This window comes from Aotus nancymaae, unplaced genomic scaffold, assembly GCF_030222135.1.
Source record: "Aotus nancymaae isolate 86718 unplaced genomic scaffold, 86718_ANA_hifiasm-v0.15.2.pri h1tg000064l_1, whole genome shotgun sequence".
Taxonomy (NCBI): domain Eukaryota; kingdom Metazoa; phylum Chordata; class Mammalia; order Primates; family Aotidae; genus Aotus; species Aotus nancymaae.
In genome coordinates this window covers 31,912,556-31,939,591 of record NW_026988479.1, presented here as the reverse complement: position 1 = coordinate 31,939,591, position 27,036 = coordinate 31,912,556, and the positions used below count along the sequence as shown (strand labels likewise).

The 27,036-nt window shown below is 38.7% G+C and overlaps 1 protein-coding gene across 6 annotated transcripts in view; it reads right to left on the bottom strand.

The window, feature by feature from the left end:
• Positions 1-3,826: 3,826 nt before the first annotated feature.
• SGCD (sarcoglycan delta) overlaps positions 3,827-27,036 on the bottom strand; it is a 669,010-nt gene continuing 645,800 nt past the window's right edge. For all 6 annotated transcript variants that reach the window (XM_064366556.1, XM_012433867.2, XM_012433873.2 and 3 more), the window contains 2 exons: positions 9,742-9,865; positions 3,827-8,241 (listed from right to left, as the gene is read on the bottom strand). In XM_064366556.1, the coding sequence (XP_064222626.1) occupies positions 8,068-8,241; positions 9,742-9,865 (298 nt within the window). In that variant the 3' untranslated portion in view covers positions 3,827-8,067. The remainder of the gene's footprint in view (positions 8,242-9,741; positions 9,866-27,036) is intronic.

The window sequence follows — 27,036 nt, the reverse complement described above, 5'->3', positions numbered from 1 at the left end:
TCTCCAAGCAAATGGGACTATTATGACCTCACCATTTCTGTTAAGAACATCGGAATCTGGCTTCTTCAGAAGCGCATCTAACTAGCATCATGGTGGATGGCCTCTGCCTTTTCCTTCTAAAACACAACCTCCTTAAAGAAGTATGTTTCAGCTTCTTCATAATCTCAAAAAGGGAGAAACCTGACTGGGAGAGGTGGTTGATACATGAAAAACTTTGTTCCCCTCCTCACGGAAACAATAGATTAAAACTAAGTCAGTTTGGTGTTCACTAAATTTAGATCTGCAACACTTCCCTTTACTTTTCTAGAATCTTCCATCTCTTCCAGAGAGCCCTGGTGAGGTTAGTCCTATGAGACCCTTTAATGATTATTCTTGGCTTGCCATTTGGATGCTACACCATTAAAAAGAAATCCTCGACTGACTTACCGTAGAGTCTTTTTCATTCTTGGCTTATCCCTTTACTAAGGTTTTGTGGGGTGTGTTGAACCAGTCAAGGACTAGCACTGGGGCTGAGTCTTTTGGGTATGGTGAGGAGCTCTATCCACATTCCTCCCAGAGGACCAGGTACATGTTGTGGAAAAAGCACATGAGAGTGGGATGGACCCCAACTTCTTTGCTGCTGTGGCCCCCTAAGCTCTGGGTGAAGGCAGGTTGACAGCAGGGCTTTAAACAAGGGCATTCTGATTTCTAATCTGTTTGGATGATCCCTGGATGAGTTAATTCTTCAAAATGACTGTCTTTTAACTCTTATGGATCAAAGCCTGATCTCTTTGCTTAGAAGATGAAAGCGTTCCAAAGAAACCAGGCTGTAAGGAACTTCAGATGCACTCATTTTCTCCTTTCCCAGTTGAAACACCACCAACCTCATTGCTGAATGTAGGAGGCCAGGGTCAAGGTTAAAGGGTGCCACTTTAAAAATAAGAATTGGCAAACGAGTCTTATTTCCAACTCAGATGAATTTGTAGTGATGGCCTGAGTGCTCTGGTGAGAATTCTCCACTTGGGGAAGGGTATGGCCCATTAATGATGGCTGCCAAGGTGTGGGGTTGAAGCCATTACAGAACCAGAGTGGTCAGCTCAGCTCTGACATTGTATGCCTAAATGCAGTCAGTGAATCCCTGGTAGTTCTTTGTTATAGGGAAACAGAGACAATGATAAAAATGAGCTTCCTTCTCTTTGATCCCTCCCTTGAGTTTTGCCACAAGTAAAGGTAGAGAAGAATACTGACCAAATAGTGTGAAACATCTAAAGTAAGATGTTTGTCTTTTGAAGGGAAGTGTAAAGGAAAGAGATGTATGTGTGCGGAAATGCTGACTTGCTTAGCCACACCCACAGATCACTGAGTATTAAAATTTTCTCCTAAATGTGAGGCTAACCACCCAGGTATTTTCCAAGCTATTTTTTTTAAAGCTTAACTTAAGAAGCACACACAGAGCAAACTAATTTTTTGGTGTTCTAGATTCTATTATTCAGGCAGGCTTTCTATATTTTCACCTCAGGTATCTATACTTTAGTATGGATGCTGTCACTGTGAGAGACTACAGAAAGCAGGGAAATAGAAGTTCTATAGCCTCATCCACCCAAGAAGATCTAGTTTAAAACCTGGTAAGGGACAAGTCCCAACAATTTAAAAAATAGTTCAACATGTGATGACTTTATAGCAGAGTGGTCAGCAGTTAAAACTACATTCCAGCTCTGCCATTTTCTAGCTAGTGGCTTTGGGCAAGTTTCTTAGCCACTCTAAGCCTCAGTTTCCACATCCGTATGTTGGGCCAGTATTAGAACCCAACTGAAAGGATTGTTTTGAGGGTGAAATAAAAGAATGCCTGTAAAATGTTTAGCATAGTGCCTAGCAATAGCTCAATGAATATTAATAAATATTCTTAACATTGAAGAATAGAATTCTGCCCACGTCTTAGGGTAGGCTTTAGCTCCAGGAAAATCTCTTTGATGTTTTGCAAGATTTTGTGGGATGGTTCTTTTTGGGGAGAAGTTTCATAGATTTGCTCAGATTGTCAAAAGAATCTAGGGCCCCCCAAAATGTTAGAAACTCATGAATTAGATGAATCTGGGAACTAAAGAAACACTGTCTTCCTTGTTTATAAGTGTCTTCTTCCGGACCTCAGACAATCCTTTCGCTACAGTGTTCCCATGGAACCTAATAGACCAGTTTGGAATTTCTCATTTTATGAAATTCTGAGCTACCTCTGATTTCACCAAAAATCCCCAAATGTAGAAGTAGGCTGTGAAGACATTGGAAGGTGAGGGACTGTTAGACAACTCTAGGCATGTGGAGTAGATTTTAGATTAAGCAGATGTTTTCTTTCGTCTTCTCCCAAAGAAGCTGGCCTCATAATTGTGTTATTAAGCTGACCTTAGCTAATGTTCAGTGATGAAGCCAAGTGAACTCACTTACGAGTGAGGCTGTCCACATGCCTAATGAGGCATTTGGAACCCCACTCTGGCTTCCTATTGCAACACGTGGATTTAGACCCTAAACATGCTTCTTGCTTACAGTGACTTTTTCTTTGTTCTATTTCACTTGCGAATCTCAAAATGGGTGCTGATATTTATCACTGCTTGCTGGGCTAAAGTTGAGGAGCAGCAGTGAGCACTGCTGTTGGAAGGTTTGAGACTGTTTATTGATGGATTTGATAGCATCATTAATACTGTATTATGACATCACACTTACTATTGCACACTTTTGTTTAATGTTCTCTCTCAAATGAGGATGCTAATTTCCTACTATTCTGTCAGTATCTACACAAGAAAGGTAGGGGGAGAACCAAAGAAAATAGCATATGTGAGCATGGGTTGCCCCAAAAGTTTATATGTGTGCTCTAACAATACTCAAAAAGAAGACCTCCCACAAGTCATTATTTTCCCTTTGCCGTTCAGACCTGCCTTGAGAAATTTCAAGGATTCCATTACGAAGAAAGCTTTCAAGAACCATAGAAATCTCATTGCTTTTGAAAGCGCGAACGCATGTGGTGTGCTGTGCTGGCTGAAGCAGCAGGCTTCAGACCGCTTTATCTCTTATCAGTGGCTTGGCTTTGTGCATGAGAAATTCAGAGGAAACTGTATAATTTTAAATTCCGATTACCACAAAGAAAGAGATGCATCTGACATCCCAATGCCGTAGCTTTGACTATTTTAATGGAAATATGTTGGAACTAGGGGAACCTTCCACCAAGGAGATAGTGATGAAAGACCGCAAGAGAGACATTTTATCTTTGAGATAAAAGGCCTGTTTTCGAAGGTTGTTTCTTTTATTATAACTTTTTCCTGATCTGCTACTAGGGCACCATGCAAATGTATCATCCCAGGAGTTGTTTCCTTATCCTTTGTGTGCCTAAGATTTCTTTGGACAGGGGGAAGAGGGAGAACTGGTCTTGTTTAAGGAAACTTTTGACCTTTCATAGAGCCTTGAAACATCGGTATGGATCTATTTACCTCTTTGATCCAAACCTCATGCTACTTTTGGCCTAAAATAAACAAAGATCCTCTGATTTAGCTGCTGCTAAGGGCAGTGTTGCCAATTTAATTTTATTTCAGCTGTTTCCAAATAAATGGCCGAGGGATTCCCTTAAGTGACTTTGATTAGGGTCTGGTAAATGGGGGTCATTTACATTTAAAAAAATCCTTCCTCCTTATCATGAATACTCATACTTCCAAAGAATCATCCATAGCTGATACTTTTTTTTTGTTTGTTTTTTAAACTTCATATTGAATATGAAGACCTGGCTGATCAAAGGGGATGTTGACCGAAGGGACAAATGTCTGATAGGAAGCTGCCTTACCACACGGAAGCAGAGATGACAGTAATATGTCTTTTCAAAATATGTCTTTTTTTTTTTGTTGTTGTTGTTTTGCATTCATTCTACACCACAGAACAAAGACCCAGCTTCTAAGAAATAAAACCAAACTGGTATTCATCTGGTTCCTCCCAGAAGCATCTTGATGAAAAGAATTTTACTGTAGTTTTCTGTTCCCATGTATTTTAAGATGCTTTTTCCAATACTTCCAATTATTTATTGTTCCCACTAACCCGTCAAGCCTGGTGTGGCTTGAACAATAAGTAGAGTGGCAGTGTTAATAACTGCAGCGATGGAGGAGAAAAAGACATGTTAAGTCAAAAATATTCTCTAGAGGACCATGGAATGGGCATCCCTCTGGACTACGGGAGGGTGAGGTGGAAAACTTCATATGAACATAGACAGCAGAAATAGTCTCTACAAGAAAGAGATTCTCAGGGTAAACCATAGGGTCCCCTGCTTCACTTCTCATTACACAATGATGCTGGACTACAGGACCTGGTATGTATCTATCTAGGAAGGGTCTTGGAAGATCATAACTTTCCTTTTCCACTAGGTTTCCCCTAATTTCATCCTCCCTGTTCCCAGGAATCTCTGAGCCTCTGTATCTCTGGCAGGTGAATCACTTACTTCCACATGGCTTGGAAAGCAGGCTTTCCACACGTAGGGTAAGGAAGGCCTTCCTTCCTGAAGCACTTTTCCAAGTAACTATATTCCCAAGCCTACACAGAAACGTAAGCTTACTCCCTGCTTTTGGGAAATGTGCTTTCTTTCCTGCTCTCTCGAACGCATACCACAAAACCTCTAGGTCAGGGGTCAGCAAACTTTGTAAAGGACTAAATAGTATTCTATGCTTTGTGGGCTACATAGTCTCTGACACAACTACTGGACCCTGCTGCTGTAGTGTAAAATCAGAAAACATGTAAATGAATGTATGTGGCTATGTGACAATAAAACTTTAGTGACAGGAAAAGGCGGTGAGTCAGATTTGGTTTCTCAGTGGTAGTTTGCTGACCTCTGCTCTAGGGTCAAACCTCAAGCAAACTTTGGTCTACGGTTGCTGGATATGCTATGAAAACTATCCACAGAGAAAATGACCTAAAGGATGATCAAAGCCACTTCAAGTTTATAACATTTATACCTTGGATAACATAACAATTATAAAGCCACATGTCGGGCTTTTACCTTGGTAGATGTCACCATAAGGGCTTTTGAAAGCCTCTGTGATACTTGAATAGTTTCCTAAGACTTCTATGAATTCTTGAGCAGATATCAAATAGAAGTAAATGTTGAACATATTTGGAAATCAGTTTTTAATTTGTAAAAATCTTCTGAACAATATTAACATACTAGAACTTCTAGTATATTGAAGGTTCATTTGAACTCTTTGTTATGATACCATCTGTTTAATATACCCAAAGGCATGATTGTCTAGAAAATATCACATATAAAGATTAGAAAGAATCTCATCTTTTAAAAAGTAGGTGTTAGTAGATTTTAATGTAAAAGCTTTTCTTCCCACCCAAGAATTCAGGTAAAATTTTTTCTCATGACCATGGACAAATATTCTAGTTTGAGGGTGTTGGGATAAAAAGATGTACATTGAGAAACTTAGAATGCATTTTACTACCAATTTCTGAAATCTGAACTGAAATACATAATTTAAGCCATATCAAATTTCCTGCTTATTACTTTGTATATTGTGGTCACTTAGCATAAATGAAAAATAGAATTTTATCATATCTGTTCCCAATAGGTACTTGATTTATACTGTTGATTGTTCTTATTTTTATTCTATTTGTGATCTCATTACCCTTAGGATTAAATTTTGCATGTGGAATCACACCAGTCTTTTTTATTGGCATGAAACTTCTGGTGCTAATCTCATTCTTTCATGTAGTGATTAGAACAAAACCTAAGGAAAATGTTCTGGGAACTTTTTGCTCTTTTGTCATCCAAAGATAATGAACTTGAGATGGCAAAATGCAAAGAGTGTCTACTTAAAAAAAAAAAAATTCACCTGTCTTAACCTGTCGAGCCACAAACGACTTCGTAGCTATTATCGTTTATCTGAATGATATGGGGTAGGTGATCCTAGTAGCCAAGGAGGGCCTTTCCTGGCTTGGAAAAACCCTGTATTGATACATACAGATTCTGGCAGCATGGCCCTGTGGGATATTAATTCTACTGATCCAGAGTAATCTGATGTCTTTTGTGGTTTTCCTTTTTAGACCCTAGTGCTGCAAACCAACCAATCACTGGGTCTCACCCTAAGAATGACCAGCCCAACTCTCTGGATGAAATGCTGAGTGAGAGTGCTTGGAGTGAGTTTGGGGTCTGGATGCCAGCAACATCACTGGTTCATCACTGGCCAGGCTAGGACCCATCCCCCGTCCCCCACCATCTACTTGTAAGTGACTGAGCAACACACAGCTTGCTTTTACATCCATGTGTGCAAATCTCAGCCTGATGCTTGAGTGTCATCTCAAAAAAATATCAAATCTTTTATTTACCTCCTATACAAAACTCCCCTTGCTTGTAAAGTAAGAAAAATTAAAACCTCATTGAGGGAAAAGAAAAATAAACCCAAATGCCTCCCAGGCCTACAAATACTACTTCATTTAGACTTGCGGGGTCACCGCTTTCCAAATGGCATCCAGGACTGTCTGAGCCAGCGATGAGTTCATTCTGGGCTCTTGAGAGTCCTCATCTGCCAACCATTTGGTTTATCTATCAGCTTTTAAGATGTCCAGTCATAACTAAGTCATTCTCCTCCAGTCTCCCAAAATAAACTATAGGTAACAAGATAAATTAGATGTGCTTCTCCTTGCTGAGTGCATTGACTTAAGGCATAGGCACGTTTCCTCCTCTTTGAACAGAGATGGTGTAATCCCCTGTCCCAGCACAAGAGCTGGCCAGGGTGACCCTGGAGCATGATGATGAAGGTGGGGTGATGAGAGGTAGCTGATGGCGGGAATTAGGGTGCTGCTTCCACATACAGGGGAGGAGGTACTGCTGGGCCCCACGGGACACAGTGATTCTTATAAAGACACTTGACTCAGTTTATATTATCTTTCAATGAGCAATTCTGGTGGCATGTAGTGCTTTTTAGAGAAAACACATTAGTGGATTTAGGAATATGAATATCCCAGGACAAATATAAGAAGATCAAAGTCAGAGAGTTTGTGCATGCCTTTAAAAATAAGGACATGTTTTGACATTACCCACCAATCCCAAGAAACATAGTAAACATAATTAGGTTCCTTATGCTACTCTTAATTAGACATCCAGGCTTCTCTTGGGGTAGGAGTTCTGCTCTTGGGGATTTTGATTAACCTGATCATTGTGTGTTGAAATATACTGGATAAAGTCAGAAGTGGGAACAGAACAGCTTTTAAGCCATTTTTTTCTTTAAATAGAGACATATCACCCATTTGTTCATTGCCTGTCAGGCCATTGAGTAGCTTCCAGCTGACTGAGGAGCAGCTGTTATCTTATTTTGTGCTGATTTACAGCTCCTAATTTGATTGTGGGAGAGTGGGAGTTTGAGGGAGCAAGATAGCAGAAGTTGGGTGAGTAGTTCAAAATGTGCTGAAATTCATCCTCCTTATCATTCAACTACAAAAACCTCAATATGTTTGGCTGCCAAGGTAGGGCAGCCATTTTGGGTTCCTGTGGCTGACTTCTACAGCATTGCCAGTCCCTGCCTTGAAGAGGGGGAGGTTAGCCAGCTTTACTAAAGCTAAAACAGGAAACCAAATGCCTATTTTTGTTACAAAGGTCTCAGAACCTGAGTGCGACTTTGAGATTCCCGCCATCACTCCCTCGTAATGACACTAAAGGAGAAGATATGTTGCTGCTCGAACATCTAGATGAAGATTCTGTCGGTGTCCAATATGCTGTGTGATTCTGAATAGTCCGGGGAATGTTGGGACGGATGTGTATTTAGATTTTTGTCACATAGGTGGTGGGGATGGGATGGAAAATGACAGTGGCTATCACAGGGTCACCCATGGTTCCTTTTGTACTGAAACCTCATTTTATACAGAGGATATATATATTTATTTATATATATTTATATATATTTATATTCACCCACATACGCAAACACACTCAAGCGCACACACACGCATACACACACACAAAAGGTCTTTGATAGGCTTTCTGTGTTCTAGTAAAAATAGCTGGCAGCCAGTGTCTAAAGCCAAAAAAAGGCCTTGATGCTGCTGACAATGTCCACTATGGCTAGTCTTTCAGAGGCAGACACTTGTGTTTATCTGACAAGTGGACCCAGCTCCTGCCTGAGACAGGAATAATCTCCCATTGGCGCAGACGCAGATCTCGAAGACCTTCTGCCTCGTTCCTGTAGGCGTGTAGGATCCGTGAGGCAGTCTAGGTAGTTTGATTTTCGCAGCATCTAACTTAATCTAAAGAGAGAATAGGAAGGAGAGGATCAGTCAGAGGCTGCCGTCTCTTCTCTTGACATTCAGAAACAGCAAATGAATGTTCAATTCAACTTAAATCTAATGAGCACGGGTTATGTGTTAATTGTTTTTGGTACTGAGGATTTGTACACGAACAAGACAAAGTCTCTACCTTCACAGAAGCTTAAATTCTAGCAAGATAATGCTGCATTGGTCCATGTTAGCATTTTGTGAAAGAATGTTATACAGAATGTGAATGGAGTCCTAGAGTTGAATAACCTTGAAAATGCGGCATTTAACAATTTTCTTTACTATGGATTTCTGAGATCCTACTGCGACTGTGTGTAAGGTGAGTGTTCAAGAAGAGAATAGAATAGGTAACATTTTCCAACTTTTAAATGCTAGTGAGCCTTTCTGCTTTTTTTCTTTTTCTAACAACTTATGGGGCTGATAGTCTATAGAATATACTTTGAGAAGAACATGCCTATAAAAATAAGCAGTGGTGGAAGGTGCCATTAGATTTATGATTATAACTGATTCTTCCAGAGTTCAAATTCTGATAGCTATAAACTGCATATGTGAGGTAGTCACTATTTTTATATGTGTGGTTTGCAGTTCGTGGCTGCTTGAGGAGGCAGTTTTGATAATTGAATGCTCTGACTATCTCTTCTAAAACAAAATAGCAAATGCCATACCAATCAAAAGGGGAACTTTTATATCCATAGAGTGGATGTACAGAAGCAGGTAGAGACTGATAACCACTCTCATTGATAGTCATGTGGAATAGCATTTTTCTTACAAAAAAAAAAAAAAAAACCCAGAATTTTTACTCTTATTTTTATGATTAAGTAGCAGAGTTCACGTTGGAACACTTTGAAGGCATTTTTAAAAGTTTACAGACAAATCATATTTTGGGGGTGGGTGGCAATTGACTTGTCTTGCTTGCAAAAACACAAGCAACATTTCTGTTCACCCAACTGTGACTGTGTTAGCCTAAGAGAATAAATATCTGCACTGTTTCATTCCCTTGTTGCCTAGTCTTATTCTATTAAGTTTTGGCTTGTTCTGATTGGGACAGAGTTCAATCTGCCTCCCCATTTCCAATGAAAACAGAAACATGTGACACAAAGTAACAAGTAAATTAAGTTCATCTTTAGCCAGATGTGTATAATATATACAGTTTAATTATGTTGACTAACAAAATCTTATCTTAAGGTGACAGGAGAGAATTTGAAAATAGCATTCATTTTTATGGTCGTGTAATTCTGTACTTGGAATACATGCCATTATCTCTGCATTTTACAAATAAATCGTCACTGATGGATTGTGGGTTTGGCTTGTAATCATGCTGTTCAATTAATCGTTTCAGAAATAAAACCCGCTTGGCTCCTTTTGTTGATCCAACTCTGAGGCCAACCAGTTATGGGAAGGGTTGGCCTGTTGGAGGGATGGGTTGGCCTAGGAGCTGTAGCTCTTTGAACGTCTGTCCTTCTCACCCCTCACCTCTCCATCTTTGGATTCCAGTCTCAGCTCTGTCCTGCAGGTGGCTTCCATATTGCCAGCTTCTGCATTGATTTCTACTCCTTTTGGGGCCTCCATCACTAGAGACCGGGTTGGGGACTCCAACCTGAAAAACACATATGACCAACAATAAAGATCCCTTTTTCTTTTTAATAAATACAGAAGGAAGTTTATGCTCCAGGACATTGACAGAGCATTTCAATATGTGATCAGAGAATTTTTTAAAGTTTTGCTTTGCACACCTGGTCAAGTTTATGACAGGGAACAAAATAGGTCTTGACTTTATCTTCATTGCATTTTACAAAGGCTGTAAGGGGAAGGTGTTCTAGGATCCTGGTTTCATTTTATCTTATATCCAGTTGTTGTTTTATTGGTATAATTAATCAAACTCTTATATAAGCTTTTTTTTTTCCTTCTTTTTTTGTAAGAGTAAGGCAATCCTGGATCTAAACTGAGCTTCCTGGAATTGGTAGGTATCCCTTCTACTTTGTCCTGCTTTTCTATCTTCCATGGAGGCAGAATCAGATAGAGGTTAAGAAAATGGGTCTAGGAGTCCAACGTGCTTGGAGTGAAGCCATGGGGTGGACGCTAAATGACTGTGGGCAGTCTTTTTTCCTTGACCTCCTCTTTCCTTTCTAAAATTTCTTAAGGCCCCAGTTCCTCCTCTATAAAGTGCTTCAAAAGTGCCTGACACAATAGAAATGCAAATATGTGTTATATAATAGTATTAGTTCTGTTACTATTGTTATAATACAGCAAATCATAATGCAGCCTCAGGCCTTAACCTTCAATGCAGCTGTCATTTCTGCATTGCAGAAAGGGTCAGTGGTTGCCAGGGGCTGGGGAGGGGAGGTGGTCTGACTGTAAAGGGACAGCATAAGAAAAACGTTTTGGGTGATGGAACTTGATGGCAAGAGTGGTGACAGGTCTCTGTGTATTTGTGAAAACTTTCAGATGAGTGAATTTTATGGTATGTAAGATAAAAAATAAATCGAGAGGAGAATCAGCCACATGCTATGCTAACTGTGATGGCAAAACAGGATAATACTCCTCAGGAAGCTTTTTGCCTAATTCATATAATGAGAAAAACATTAAAACTCAACCATCCCCTAAATATTCTAGATTTTGTTTTCATTTTTCTTAGAAACAGGGTCTCACCCTGTTGCTCAGGCTGTTACAGCTCACTGCCGTTTCAAATTCCTGTGCTTAAGTGATTGTCTCATCTCGGCCTCCTGAATAGCTGGGCATGTGCCACCACGTGCCATTAATTTTTAAATTTTTTGTAAAGATGGGGTTTTGTATGTTGCCCAGGCTGGTCTCAGATTCCTGGGCTCAAGTGATCTTCCCTCCTTGGCCTCTTTAAGTGCTGGGATTACAAGCATGAACCATCATACCCAATTGATTTTAATGCTATTACCAGATAGGAATGTATGAAGATCCTCCTCTCTGTTACAAAGAAAGTATCCTAACTTAGGAACAGAGACCTCAACAATAGTTCTCAAAACACTATGATCCTGACCCATTTCCCGAGTTGAATTTCTGTGCTTTGACTGTTAAAAAGAAACATCATTCTCCTTGCCCACTGCTGACTCTGTTCTGTTTTGTCATTGCCTCTGGGTAGGGGAAAGCCTCTTGGGCCTCAGTGAGTGGCAGACAGAGCAAGCTGACCAGTGAGACCCACCATGGAGCAACCCCCAGCCACATTATACAAACACCAAGAGAGAGCTCATCCACATTTCTGGGGTCAAGGTTCTTGAGGACTGCTTCCAGGCAGCAGCCTTCTCCCTTGATTTTTTTGCTCTACAATGACTCAACTAAAAGTCATCATGAGAAGCAATAGTCCTGGAGTACTTAGGAAAGGATTGGCCTGAGTTTCTTTGTAAAGAATTCTTTCTTCTGTGGTCTCGCTCCTTTGTGTGTGGCAAAAATCCTTCACTCGCCACCTCCCCGCTCTGAAGACCTTCACCAGGTTGTGCTGGACCAGGTGCAGTTCTGCCCATTATTGTGGTTCACCTCATTTGCATTCACTTTGATAATGTCAGTGCAACAGGGAGCGGGGGTCTTATTAGCAGGAGAAGATGGGCAACAGAAAGTGATGTCTGTGCAGTACGGCCTGGTCTAGAACCTTAATCCAACTCCGTGGAGCTGCCCCTGTGCTCTCGACTCCCTCTCACTTTTGAGTTATGAAGATGGTTTTTGCCGCTCTTTATTTTTTGTCTCCTATACAGTCTGGCTGATGTACACAGTTTATCCTAGGTTTTCTAAAAACTCCTTCCGTTTCCACTAATGTTGATACCTTTCTCCTTGTAGCATGGGTTTGCACTCTTAAAATACTATCTGCACGCCCCTTCTCAGTGGCACTGCCATCATCTCCCTTCTCCAGGTGAGAGTCCTCCTGTCATCTTTTCTCTTTCTTCCTTTTTCCCTCCCTCCCTTATTTCATTAGTTAACTCAGCTTTTAAGTCAGAACTTCTCCATTCTCAGAATCAAGCCAGGGACTGGCCACTAAATGATCATGGGCAAATTTTTCTTCCTTTGCCTCCTCTTTTCTTCCTAAAATTTCTTAGAATGATTCTCAAATGTGATCATCAGAATCACTGGGAGGGCTTATGGAAGAGTTACCTCTAACCTGGACTATTGTAACTGTTCTCCCAAGTTCTGTCTCTAATTTTTCCTTTTTCCCAATGAACTTCTTTCAAAAATATATCTTCCTGAAGTAAGTTTTGAAAATGTTACTTATCAAAACTTGTAGAATATGTCCTACAAGTTCCTTAGAAGAGATCTGAACTCCATTTGGAATTTGTTCTGATCTGTTTTGCTGGTCTTATTTCTTGCCATAAACATCAGTTATATTTTATTGAGAGTTTACTAGGTGGTGACACTGCTAAGGGGTTTACATGTGTTATCTCATTTAATCCTCACCAAAATCTATCAATCTGGTGTTTCTGTAGTCCTGATTATACAAGCAAGGAATCAAAGGTACAGTGACTTGCTCATGGCTATACTTCTAGTAAAATGACAGAATCAAGATTTGAAATTAATTCAGTGGACTCTAGAGCCAATATTTGTTTACTATACCATATTAGTTCCAGAAAATCTGTATTTCTTTCCACCTGTTGTATCTTCACTGTTTTCTGTAATTCTTTTTTCAAGAAATTGGTTTTATAAATAGAAGCATTAATCTATATAAACAATAGTGAGATAATAGTACTATATATGGCTGAGTGATGCATACTTCATGTTATTCAGTATTTCTCATAACTTATTTAAACAGTCTACATCAGCAACGTCAAATTTAGGATATTTGGAACGTGTTCACACTTGGCACATAGAGTTCAAAGGGAATGATTCGGTATAAACACAATAGTTTGGGGAAAAAGAAAGCTTGAAATAGAAAAAAGTATGGAGCTTACAGAACTTTATCAGACACAGGAGTGACTGGCATTTCAGACAGGTATTAGAATTCCCTTTATTCCTGCCTACTCCCTAGGCCTCTGAGATTAGCAGGAGGGACCCAGGCCGGAGAGGCAGACTCAGAAATGACTCCTGCCTTTCCTGTCATCTCAGCCATGAAAGAACCAGGGTGCTGAGACAGGATGCTACTCTGAAAGTGTTGTATTGTGAAAGGCTGCAACACAACAGAGATGATGATTTCCTGGAAGCAGAGACAAAAAAGGTAACAGGCTTTCTGTTTTATAGTCCAGCTTAATGTCCTTTGATGTTCAGGCAGACTTAACAGACTTTGTTCACATGCTAATCTTTCCACTGAGATAAAGCTCCTTGATATGGTTTAGCTGTGTCCCCACCCAAATCTCAGCTTATATTGTAGTTCCCATAATCCCCAAATGTCATGGGAGAGGCTTGGTGGGAGGTAATTGAATCAGGGGATGGTTACCCCCATGCTTTTCTCATGATAGTGAGTTCTCATGAGATCTGATGGTTTTATAAGGGTCTTTCTCCCTTTGGTTGGTACTTATCTTTCCTGCCACCTTGTGAAGAAAGTTCCTTGCTTCCCCTTAACCTTCCGCCATGAATGTAAGTTTCCTGAGGCCTCCCCAGCCTTGGGGAACTGTGAGTCAACTAAACATCTTTTCTTTATAAATTACCCAGCCTTGGGCAGTTCTTTATAGCAGTATGAAAATGGACTAATACACTCCTACAAAAGCCTTGTGAAAACTGCAGAGAGCATCACTTCTAAAGTGATGTCCGTCAACCTCTGCCCGTAGATTGATAATCACAACACAATTGTTTAGATGGCACGTAGTAAGGAAAAATGAAAGAAGGTTCCTCCTGATGGGGTGGCAATTAAGGGTCCTGCTGACTCTTGGAAATGAACACTACTTCCATTAGGAGAAACTGCAACCCTCTGAGAGGAGAAAGAAGAGCCTTGCTAAAGAGATGCAGAAAGGAGGAGTGGCTAGGAAGTATGGGGGCCAGAGCTGGGCTGGGCCAGGCTGTGTCATGTCTTGTGGAAGAATGGTTCTCAAATGTGAGCATCAGGATCACCTGGTGGGCTTGTGAAAACAGTGCTGGGTCCACTCCTAGAGTTGCTGATTCAGTAAGTCTAGAGGGGTGCCCGAACATCCACATTTGTAACAAGTTCCCAGGTGATGCCGATGCTGCTTGTTTGGGAAGGCACATTTTCAGAAGCACTGCGCTAGTCCAAGGGTCATAAACTCAAGTGCCCCCGACAAAGACTAAATAGGCGATGACAATGAGTAACCTGTAAGAAAGCTGTAAGTAAAATGCCATTCCCAGAACAGTAAATTGTGGTATGTGGCACTGGCCTAGATGTGAATGTGGTGATAGAGATGCTGTCTACAGGGACAGCTGCTGTTCTACCTAACCTGGCCAGTGGTTGCCAAGGCTTCTGATTTTATTGCTTTCTAATTTAAAATGTTTTTATTTTTAATCTGAATTATTAAATTTTATGAATAGACACAAAAGAATATGAAAGTATAAATACAGTATAAAGAATGACAATGGTGCCTGTGCACAGTGGCTCACACCTGTAATCCCAGTACTTTGAGAGGCCAAGGCGGGAGAATTACAAGGTCAGGAGTTTGAGACTAGCCTGATCAACATGGTAAAAGCCTGTCTGTATTAAAATACAAAACAATTTAGCATGGTGTAGTGGCAGGTGCCTGTAATCCCAGCTGCTTGGGAAGCTAAGACGGGAGAATTTCATTAGCCCGGGAGGCAGAGGTTGCAGTGTGTCGAAGTTGTGCCACTGCATTCCAGCCTGGGAGACAGAGAAAGACTCCATTTTGGCTGGGGGGCAGGGCGGGGGCAGGGAACGACAGAATGACAGTGCTTTTTGACATGGTTATAAAGAATGACAACAGTTTTGTATCATTACCATCTTTTTAAGGAAAAACAAATTTTGTAGCAACCTGATCTCCTCTTCCTGAGCCCTTCTATTTTCTTCCCTCCCCTGGAGTAACTACTATTAGGAATTTTATGTTTGCTGTTTTCCTGCTTTTCTTTATAATATGACTAAATTTGCATCCATAAATAATATACTACTATTACATACTTTACACACAGAATAATTCCACATATATAATTCTTAAAGGCCTTTCCCTTTCCTCCCTCAATATGATGTTTCTGAGACTATTCTACATTTTATCACTTAGCTGTAATTTATTCAATTTCCCTGTTATAATTATATACCATGAATTATTTGTCCATTCCACTGTTGGACACTGGATTGGTTCCGGGTTTTGTTTTTACAAATGGTGTAACCATGAACATTCTTGTGTGCGGCTCCTGATGCCTGAATGCAAAAGTCTCTTTCAGACTCACGTGGGAGAGTGAACTTGCTACTCCTAAGGATCTGCATATCTATAGTTTTATTAAGCTTTCCAAAGTGATTGCTCCAATTGACTTTTCCACTAGTAGTGTACAACATTCCAGCTGTTCCACTTTCTTGCTGACATTTGATATTGCTAAGTAGAAAATGAATGTGAAATGGGATGCTATTGTCTTTTAAAACTGCATTTCCCTAATTATTAATAATAGAGTTTAGCATCTTGTCATTTGTTTATAAGCCATTTGGGATTTTCTTCAGTGAAATGTTTTCATCTATTTTGTTTATTTCTATTATTTTGTCTAATTTTTAATTTTTGTGTGATTTGTGGAATACTTAATAGAATCTGAAAACTATTAAGCAGTTCTATGTGTAATCAATTTCTTCTTTCCATTTGCGGTTTGTCTTTTATATTTAGCATCTGTGGATGAACAGAAGTTTTACATTTTAATGCAGACAAATTTATGGTCTTTTGGAATAGGGATTGTGCTTTCTGTGTCTTACTTGAGCAATCCATCCCTATACTGAGGTCATGAAGCTCTTCTATATTGTTTTCAAAGGTTTTATGTTTGCTTTTTTCAAAAGTCTCTAATTTATCCGGTATTAATTTTTGTGTTTAGTCTGAGGTTGGGGTCAAAAAAGATGTAGATTATTTCAACATATGTTGAAAGAGCCAATATTTAGCTCCATCCTAAATAATATTTCCATAACTTTATGGCTCTCTTTTGGGGGTTTCTAGTCTATTTCATTATTCTATTCTTGGCAAAATATTGTTTAATTACATATTGTGCTTACTTAGTTTGAAAATTCTTTATACTTCATAAGGCAAGTCCTCCTACTTTATTCAAGAATGTCTTAGCAATTCTTGGGTCTTGCATATAAATTTTGGAATGAACTTAAATTTCATAATAAAATCCTGTTGGAATTTGGATGGTATTCAAATTCAATCCATGAACAACACTATAGCTGTCTCTAATTACTGAGGTTTTCTTTGATGTATTTCAATAGTTTAACATTTTTCTCTAGGTGGGCTCAGTATATCCATTGTAGCTATTGAAAATGTTTTGTTTTGTTTTTTAAAGTATTTCTCATTCTATTCCCTGGAATATAGATATCTAATTGACTTTTTTGGTATGTTGATCTTATAAGTCAACACCTAAAACTGTTTTTCATAATCTGTCTGTAGGTTATTTCAGGTTTTCATTGCAACTATAAATTATGTTAATTTGTCAAAGGTTTATATCTTTTCATTTCTGAGACAGAGTTTCACTCTTGTTGCCCAGGCTGGAGTGCAGTGGTGCGATCTCGGCTCACTGCAGCCTCAGCCTCTCCAGTAGCTGGGACTACAGGTGCCCACCACCACACCCAGCTAATTTTTTTATTTTTAGTAGAGATGGGGTTTCACTATGTTGGCCAGACTGATCTCGAACTCCTGACCTCAAGTGATCCACCTGCCTTGGCCTCCCAAATTGCTGGGATTACAGGCATGAGCCACTGTGCCCAGTTGTCATTTCTTATACCATTTCTTTTTCTACTGTACTGTCTAGGACTATACAATACAGTATTGATTAGAAGAAATGAAAACCTTGCTTCTTCCTCACCTTAAAGAGAAAACTTTCAACAATTTACCATTAACTATGTTTTTTGTTCTAGGATTTTTCTCCCCTAATGCCTTTTAACAAAATAAGATGGTTTTCTTCTACTCTTATTTTGCCAAGAATTTCTATCATTAATTAATGTGAAGTTTATCAAATACTATTTAATCAGTATTATTTTATAATAGATAATGGAATATCTATTAATATATTTCTCCTTAATATATTAATGTGAATTATATTAATTTTCCAATAATTATTCACTCTGTGCTTTTGGCTTGAGCCCCACTTTGTCATTATGTATTATCTTTTCTATATATTTCTTAAAATATTTCATATTTTTTGGTAGTTTGCATCTGTATTCATAAATGAGTATGTTCTATAATTTTTCTTTCTTATAATACCTCTGTCAGGTTCTATCATTCCTCTATAATCCAGAATTGTTTATGAAAGATTAGAATTATTTGTGCCTTGTATGTTTAAACACACTGATAAACCCTCTGGGCATGAAAAGTACATGAATTTTCCACTAAAAAAATAATTATCGCCTCATAAAGGGTTTGTGTTTTTTCTCCAGTTGGTTTTTGTAAGTTAGCTTTGGTTTTCCATTTCATATAAAGGTTTAAAGTTTGTTGACAAAGTTTTTCAAAAATAATATCCTCATTTTTAAAATGCCCCCTGCTGTTCCACTTTGCACTGATAAAAATTTTAAAAAATTTAAAAAAATGCTCCCTGTAGCTGTCTTTTTTTTTTTTTGTCCCACATATCTGTATTCATGTCTTCTTTCTCCCTTGAACAGTACTGTCAGAGGTTTATTTTATTAGTCCTTTCAAGGAGCTAACTTTTGGGTTTGTTAATCTGGTCTATTTTTGTTTATTTCTAGTTCATAAATGTATCTGTCTTCTTGTCCCAGTTAATTCTCTAGTTGTTTTAAGTTTTAAAATGTGCTGTTTTGTTAACTTTTGCCTTTCCTGATTTTAACATATGCATTTAAGGTTATGGATTTTTCATTGACAGCATCCCAAAGGAATATCTGTAATATAGATATAAATATTTTCTAATTTTAGTATGACTTCTCTTTTGGCCTAAGAGTTTTACAGAAGGGTGTTCTTTAGTTTTGAAATATGTAATATTTATTAGTATAAATCTCTAGATATTTCTAGTATTTAACTGATCTTGAACTTTGGAACACTGTTTTTGAATTGACAATCTTATAACAGAGAACATTTTCTGTATAACATCAATTCTTTAAAACTTGAGGCCAGGTGCAATGGTTCATGCCTATAATCCTAAGCACTTTGGGAGGCCAAGGCGGGCAGATCATCTGAGGTCAGGAGTTTGAGACCAGCCTGGCCAACATGGTGAAACCCCATCTCTACTAAAAATACAAAAATTAGCTGAGCATGGTGGTGTGTGCCTGTAATCCCAGCTACCCTAGAGGTGGAGGCTGCAGTGAATCAAAATCATGCCGCTGCACTCCAGGCTGGGCAACAGAGTAAGACTCTGTCTCAAAAAAAATTTGAGAGACTACCTTTTTGGCTCAGTATATATCAATTTTTATAAAACTTCCATGCCTGTCTGAAGAGAATGTGTGTTCTTCAGTTGCTGGTGGCATGTTATATGTCTTATTAACTCAAGATATTTAATTGTTCCACTCAAATATTTTTGAATATCTGTATCTGTTTTTATCTTTTATTTATCAATTATTAAAAGAGGTATGTTATTAGATGCATAACAGCTTAGAATTGGTCTGTCTTCCTTATCTTAATATATAGTGATTCTCTTTATTTCTTGTAGTGCTTCCTGCCCTAAAATTTATTTGCCTATTAGTATAGTTGTTTCACTATGCTTCTGTTATTTGGCTTGGACACACTTTTCTGTCATTTTAAATATCAACTATTCCATTATGGTTTAGATGTCTTTCATGTAAGTGAATTTTTAAACATTTCAGATGAGTTTTTATTGACGTAAAACATACAGTAATGTGCACAAATCTTAATAATATGCTTTGATGAATTTTGATAAGTATATAGTTTCAGGTAATCACTATCGCATCCAATACCACTACCCCAGAAAGTCACCTCATGCTTGTCTGCAGTCACACCCACCCCCCTCCAGAGGCAAGCATTCTTCTGATTTCTAGCACCACAGATAAGTCATGCTTGTTTTAGAACTTCATGTAATGAGAATTATAGTTTTTACTCTTTTGTAATTTTTGAAACTTCTGAGATTCTCCCATATGGTTCTGTTCATCAGTTGTTCATTCTTTTTATTGCTTAGTAGTGGTTGATTGTATGAATAGACCATGATTTGTTTACCCATTCTACTGTTAATTGACATCTGGTTGTTTCCAGTTTGTGGCTATTTTGTAGAAAGTACTATGAACATTCTTACACAAGTCTTTTTGAGAAAGAGTTTTCATTTCTCTTGAATAGGCAGATTTGAGTCAAATGACTAGGTTATAGGATGGGCATATCTTTACTGTGTGTGGTGAGGCACCATCTAAGACGGGCCCCAGGAATCCTTGCCTCCTAGTATTCATGCCCTGTGTTATTCTCTCTCCTCATTCTGGGCTGGACATAGTGACTTGCTTCTACACAAATAGAATATAGCAAAATTAATGGGATATCACATAAGCTTAAGATGTAAAAAGACTGTGGCTTCCATCTTAGGCTTGTGTTCTCATTCTTTCAATCCAAGGGGAAGCTGGCAACTCTGTGGACAGCTGCCCTGTGGAGAGGCCCAAGAAACTGAGGGAGGGGAGGCCATGAGCCCATGAAAAACTAAGGTGTTCAGTCCAACAGTTTCCAGAGAACTTAATCCTGCCAATGACCACCAGAGTGTCTTTGGAAATGGATCCTCCCCTAGTCCAGTGTTTGATAAGATCATAGCCCTGTCCAATAGCTTAACTGCAACCTCATAAAAGATCTTCAATCAGAGGCATCAGCTAAGCTACACCTATATTCCTGACCTACAGAAAATGAACGATAAAAAATGTCTGTGGTTTTAAACTGCTAAGTTTTAGGGTAATGTGTTACACAGCTATAAATGAATAATACAACTGGAAATTGTCAAACTGTTTTCCAAGATAGTTTTGCAGTTTTACATTCATATCACTGTTGATGTTGAGTGCCTTTTTAATAGAAATTTTGGTGGCTACATAATAAAATAGTACTTTATTATGATTTTCACTTTGCTGATACTAATGTTAGATATCTTTTCATGTGATTATTGGCTATTCAAATATGTTATTTGGAAGGATCTATTTAAATCTCTCATCCAACCTTTTTACAGTTGGGGTACTTGTATTTTTGTTATTAATTTGTTAAATATCCTGGGTAAAAATTCTTTTTCATATATACTTCAAGTATTTTCTCCCAATCCATGAGTTTCCTTCTCATTTTTAAGTAGTATCTTTTAATGAGTAGCTTAAAATTTTGATAAATTTCAATTTATCACTATTTATAATATTTAGTACTTTTATGCCTTCTCTAATAAAGCATTGACTACCCTAAGGTCACAAAGATACTCTTCCCATGTTTTCTTCTAGAATCTTCATAGTTTTAGCATTTATGCTTAAATTTAAGATCCATCTTGAATGAAAGAATAGTGTTCATTTTTTCTAATAGGTTTTTCTACTTGTTCCAGCTCCATTTGTTGAAAAGATAATTCTTTCCCCATTGAACAGCACTGACGCTTTTGTTGAAAATCAATTAAGCATATATGTGTGGGTCTATTTCTAAATTATGTGGTCTATTTAGCCTCAGGCTACTACCTGGCTGTCTTAATTCTCTTAGCTTTACAATTAGTCTTAAAATCAAATAGTATGAGTATCTTAACATTTGCAAAAGGAAAACAGATTGTTTTGGCTATTCTAAGTCCTTCCCTTTTCCATATAAATCTTAAAATTAACTTGTCAGTTAAAAAAACCTGTTGGGATTTACACTGGGATTGTGTTAAATTCAAAGATAAATTTTGGGGAGAGTTAATATTAACAATATTGAGTCTTTAATGGATTTTCTTTTTAATCTAACTGTCCGAATTTACTATTCTTGATGTATGTGTTATTGTTATTATATATCCTGGTTTTGTGTTCTTTAATCCTGAAAGACTATTGTTTATACAGTCAACATTTATGTGTGTCTGTGTATTTACCTCTTTCTTTAGTTATTCCTCTGTTACCTTAGGCTTTCCAATATCAAAAGAATCCTTGATATTTTCTTTCAGTAAATGTCTTCTGACATAAGTCCCCAGTTTTGTTTCTCTGGAATAGATCTTTAATTTGCCCTCCATGGTGAGAGGGATTTTGGCTATATCCACAATACTACACTGACAGTCATTTTCTCTCAGGTATTGAAGGTACTATTTCTCCAGATTCTGCTTCTCATTGCTGTGATAAAGAAGTCAGCTGTCAGTCTAACTTCAATCCCAGAACTTCTACTTGTTTGTTTTTTTTCTCTCCTACTGCTTTTTATCTCTGATGGTCTATAGGGTCATTCTGATATGTCTGGATGTAAATTTCACTTTATTTGCAGTATTTGAATGTTTTTAACTCTTTAAATTTTTGGGTTTGTGTCTTTCATCATTTTAATACTCAGCTGATACATCTTTAAAAACTGTTCTTGCCCTTGTCTTTCCTCATTCATTCTGTGGCTTGGATTAGATGTTCTTACTGTAGCATTCCTATTCTTCTGTCTCTCTTGAGGTAATTCTTCAGATATATGTTCATATTAATTTATTTTTCTCTTTATTTCTCACCATATTATTGCAGTTTTGCTTTTTGAGATTATATTTTCATTTCTAGAAATTCGGTTTCCTTTTTAGTTATTTTTATATGCCTTTTTTTTTTACTCTTTTAATTTATTCTTGAGTTTGTGCATAGTAAGCATACTTTGTTTTCTCCCTCTGCTAATTCTGATAACTGAAGACTTTGTGGGTCTACATTGGCTGCCTTGTTTTCCTGCCTGCTCTCTCGCTCATGGTGACTTGTTTCTGAGTATGTTTTGTACTTCTTGACCGTGAGTTCATATTGCTTGGATTTTTATCTGCAGAAATTATCTGCATTTAAGATGGTTTTCCCTGGAGAGGATTTGCATTTGTTTCCATCACTCACTGGTGTCACCATGAACTTGGACCCGCTGTAAACTTTGCTTAAAGATTTAGGCCCATCCAGGTAATATTAATTCAGCCAGGCTACAAACCAGAGTGAAGGCCAGTCTGAAGTTATCAAGTGGTAGAGAGATGTATTTTTTCCCTTTTCATTCAGTGCTGAGGTTCAAAACAGGCAACTTCCCCTGTTGTCCTCTGAGTGGAAGGGCCAGGTAGGGAAGAATAGGCAGATTAGATTCTATTTCACCCTTACCCTGAGGCTTTAGTACTTGGGAGAACACAATTTCATCTGTGAGGTCTCTAAGTCTCCCCATTTCAGTGAACTCCGAGATGTGTTTTGTACCCATAACCCAGGAGGCCATGAAAACTGAAGCTAAATTGCATCTAAGTTAGCAAAATCTATAAAGTTAAAGGGGCCTTAATGATCAGATGATGTCTCTGTGTTCTCATGCTCCTTTAGGGTTTGAATGCTGAATAGTCTTAATTGTTTTCAGAGCGTGGGCTGATCAGGGTACTTAAAACTATAAATCCTGTTGCACTAGATGTCCAGGTTTCTGATTTTTTCAAAAGATGAAATTTGACATCACCTCAACTTTAAAAGTTGGCAACATCTTTTTAAATTATGGATGTGCCAACTTTCTAAGAATTTCATCTGGCTGAAGAGTTGTTAATTTGCTAAAAAATTCCATGGAAGTTTATTGATCAAGGCTCAATTAGAGAAAGATAACATCTATGAATGAGATAATAATTTGGCTTATTATAGGAATCTGTCCTTAACACATTTGGGAGACCTGGTTAAACAATCTAAGCAAGGTTGTCTTTGTGTCTGATGCTGGAGCTTGAAGTCACTGGAGCAGAAGTCAGGATAAAAACATGGATATGAAGTAGGGAAGAACAATGATGAGCTGGAACCCATGACAATCCCCCACCACTTCTATCTTTCTTCCTGTAACTCAGCATGCACATAGCCCAGGAGTTGGAGAAGCTGGAAGAGAATTGGGAGCCAAAAGATTAAGTCCTGGCTGCTGCCCCACACTAAGAAAGTGATTGAGCAGGGGGCTGGGCGCGGTGGCTCACGCCTGTAATCCCAGCACTTTGGGAGGCCAAGGCGGGTGGATCACGAGGTCAAGAGATTGAGACCATCCTGGTCAACATGGTGAAACCCCGTCTCTACTAAAAACATAAAAAAAAATTAGCTGGGCATGGTGGTGCGTGCCTGTAATCCCAGCTACTCAGGAGGCTGAGGCAAGAGAATTGCCTGAACCCAGGAGGCGGAGGTTGTGGTGAGCCGAGATGGAGCCATTGCACTCCAGCCTGGGTAACAAGAGCGAAACTCTATCTCAAAAAAAAAAAAAAAAAGAAGAAAGAAAGTGATTGAGCAGGTGATCTCCAACAGTGCCTGTGGCTCTGCACTGATTTTCCAGCACAGAAGGAGTATGACAGATGCTGCCCTCTAACCTTCCAAACCTCATGCAGCCATGCTCACTCAGGGAAGGATTTGGGGAAATGTAGTTCCAGCTCAGCTAGGCTGATACATTATAAATCCACCCCACCTTGTTATTCCTATTTTATTTTTAGAAACAGGGGTCTCACTATATTGCCCAGGATGGTTTTGAATTCCTGGACTCAAGCAATCCTGCCTCAGCCTCCAGAGTAGCTAGGATTATAGGTGTGCACCATTGTTTGTAACTGAGGTACCCCTGTTTTAAATGCCTGCTTTGGCTTGAACACATGGTACTCAGTGGAACCAATTTCAACTTGCATTATAGAAATTGGCTTAAATAAAATAGGCACCAGAAAATAGGAAGAAGGAACATAATCTTCTCTAATTATGTAAGTTCTACTTCTAAGTCAAATAAGGGTCATTTTGAAACTGAAGCTCCTCCTTATCTGAAATAGGAATTTAAATTTTACCAATGAAGCTGCTGAGTTTGTAGAGATCTGCTGAAATATCTATGCATGATATTCTAGGCTTCTACTCTAAAGATTTAAGAAATGGATTGGATGGTCCCATCTGAAGCCTGTTTCTCTCAGAAAACAATGATGTTCTATCCTCTAGAGCAAAACCATTTTGAGATTTGCTTTTATGAAAGGCATGCTTGGCTATTAAAAACATTATTTTGAATCCACTCTTCTTTCCCAGCATAGAGCTAGTTGATTTATTTAATAAACATTGATTATGCTGGGCTTAAGGGGACACAGAAATGCAGAGGGACCAGCATGCAGCAAAAAGACTTTTAGAAAGAAAATAATTTTATGGGTTAGAAGAAATTTAAAGAAAGTAGATAGAGAATGTGGTATTAATAAGAGGTAGAGTCAGGCGCGGTGGCTTATGCATGTAATCCCAGCACTTTGGGAGGCTGAGGCAGGTGGATCACCTGAGGTCAAGTGTTCAAGACCAGCCTGGGCAACATGGTGAAACCCCATCTCTACTAAAAATACAAAGACTAGCCGGGCATGGTGGCAGGTGCCTGTAATCCCAGCTACTTGGTAGGCTGAGCCAGGAGACTTGCTTGAACCCAGGAGGCAGAGGGTGCAGTGAGCCAAGATAGTGCCACTGCATTCCAGCCTAGGTACCAGAGCAAAAATTCCATCTCTAAACAATAAATAAATAAATAAAAAGAAAAATAAGTGGAAGGAAGCAAATGAGGTATAGCTTTAGAGAATAAGAATTTTAAATTGAGTGATGGTATAAAGGGGCAAAAAAGATTGCTGTGATGGTTAATTTTATTTATTTATTTATTTTATTTATTTATTTTTTGAGACGGAGTTTCGCTCTTGTTACCCAGGCTGGAGTGCAATGGCGCGATCTCGGCTCACCACAACCTCCGCCTCCTGGGTTCAGGCAATTCTCTTGCCTCAGCCTCCTGAGTAGCTGGATTACAGGCACACGCCACCATGCCCAGCTAATTTTTTTTTTGTATTTTTAGTAGAGACGGGGTTTCACCATGTTGACCAGGATAGTCTCGATCTCTTGACCTCGTGATCCACCCCCCTCGGCCTCTCAAATAATTTTATTTATTAACTAAACCACAGGGTACCCATACATTTGGTCAAACATTATTCTAGGTGTGTCTGTGAGGGTGTTTCTAGATGAGGTTAACATTTGAATCTGAAGAGTAAAGCAGGTTCCTTTTTAATGTGGGTGGGTTTCATGTATTCTATTGATGACCTGTATAGAACAAAAAACTGAGTCAGAGAGAACGTTGCCTGCCGGCCTACTTGAGACATTAGTCTTCTGCCTTCAGATTGGAATTTATATTAATACCATTTACTCTTTGGTTCTCAGGGCTTCTGACTGGAACTGGAACGACACCATTAGCTCTCCCAGGTCTCCAGCTTGCAGACAGCAGATCATGGGACTTTTCAGCATCTGTAGTTGTGTGAGTCAATTTCTTATAGTAAATCTATCTATGTCCAGTTTTTTCTGTTTCTATAACAGAGTCGAGAGTGCATAAGAGGTAGCAAGAGGGCTTCAAGGAAAGTAGCTAGGAGTCTGTTATTACCTAGGTGGGAGAAGATGGTGATTTGGATTTGGTGATGACTAGATCAAGGCTGATGTCCAGTGTTGTGGATTTTATTACTGGTAGATGGTGGAGGCCAGCCACTGAGAGAGGGAAGAGAATAAGCAGACTGCTTATAGAGTATAAGGACAAAATATTGTGAGTTTCCTTTGAAATATGTTGACTTGGAGATGTTTGAGCCATCAAGCAGCAATGTGGACCTGCAGGGCTAGAGATAGTAAAGTGGGAGGTGTATTTGATTGTGGTTGGTGGTGTATTTACATATTGCTGAGTTAATGGAACTTCGGGTATAAAACCTCAAGGGAAAAAATTCCTGAAAATAATTGGATTCCATGGAGCATCCACGATCTCTTTTTGGCTGGTGAGACTAGGAAGGTGCGGTCGAGGAACTGACTGTCTAGCCAATTTGCCATGTAGACTGCATCCTACCAAGGTAAACATTTCCTCTGAAATGCTCTCGTTTCTATGAATAGACATGAGGCAAAACCCTGACCAGAGTGCCAGTGTGCCCAGCCTCTGTTACCCTCTGAGAGAGTTTCACAGCTCCTGTTTGAAGACATGCAGTTTTTGGCCCAGGGAATATGGCAAGGAGAAAATTGGTCATCTTTCCCAGGTTTATGAAGCTGAGATTTTTCTCTATCAAATCTTCCTTTCATGGCATATTTCTGCATTTAGTTAAAACCTCTCCTCAGCTCACATTCTACTTAATGTACCTGTGAAACATGGGCCAACAACTGGGTCCCTTTCCTTCATGGCTGTACTTGGAAGTCTCATGAATCAAAACCCCACAAAACTCTAAATGTTATCACAAGGTCTATTTTGAAAAGTCAGAGAATAATTTATTTGCTTTTGGCATTATCAGTTTGTTCTCTGTCTCAGGCTCATTTTTTGTTGAAATTGTTTTTGTTGAAACAGTGATTACTTACCCAGATTTCTTGTTTTCATTTCCTTCATCATAAGAATCTACATTAATCACTTCCAAACCTAGACAAGCTTTTAGATCATATTTTGTTTCCATCATCAGAGAATGGAGACAATGGCTTTTGTTACTTTGGGGAGCGACCTTCGGAACATCATAAAAGCTAAATAATATATGTGGTAGCTGAAATAGAAGAGGTTAGCTCCAGTCCTTCCTAGGAAACGACAGTTTCACACTAACACCTAGGATTACTCTGTGTGTTATAAGTTTGAGAAAAATAATAAGCAGAGAAGGTTATGATTGAAAGGGAAATAACTTTAA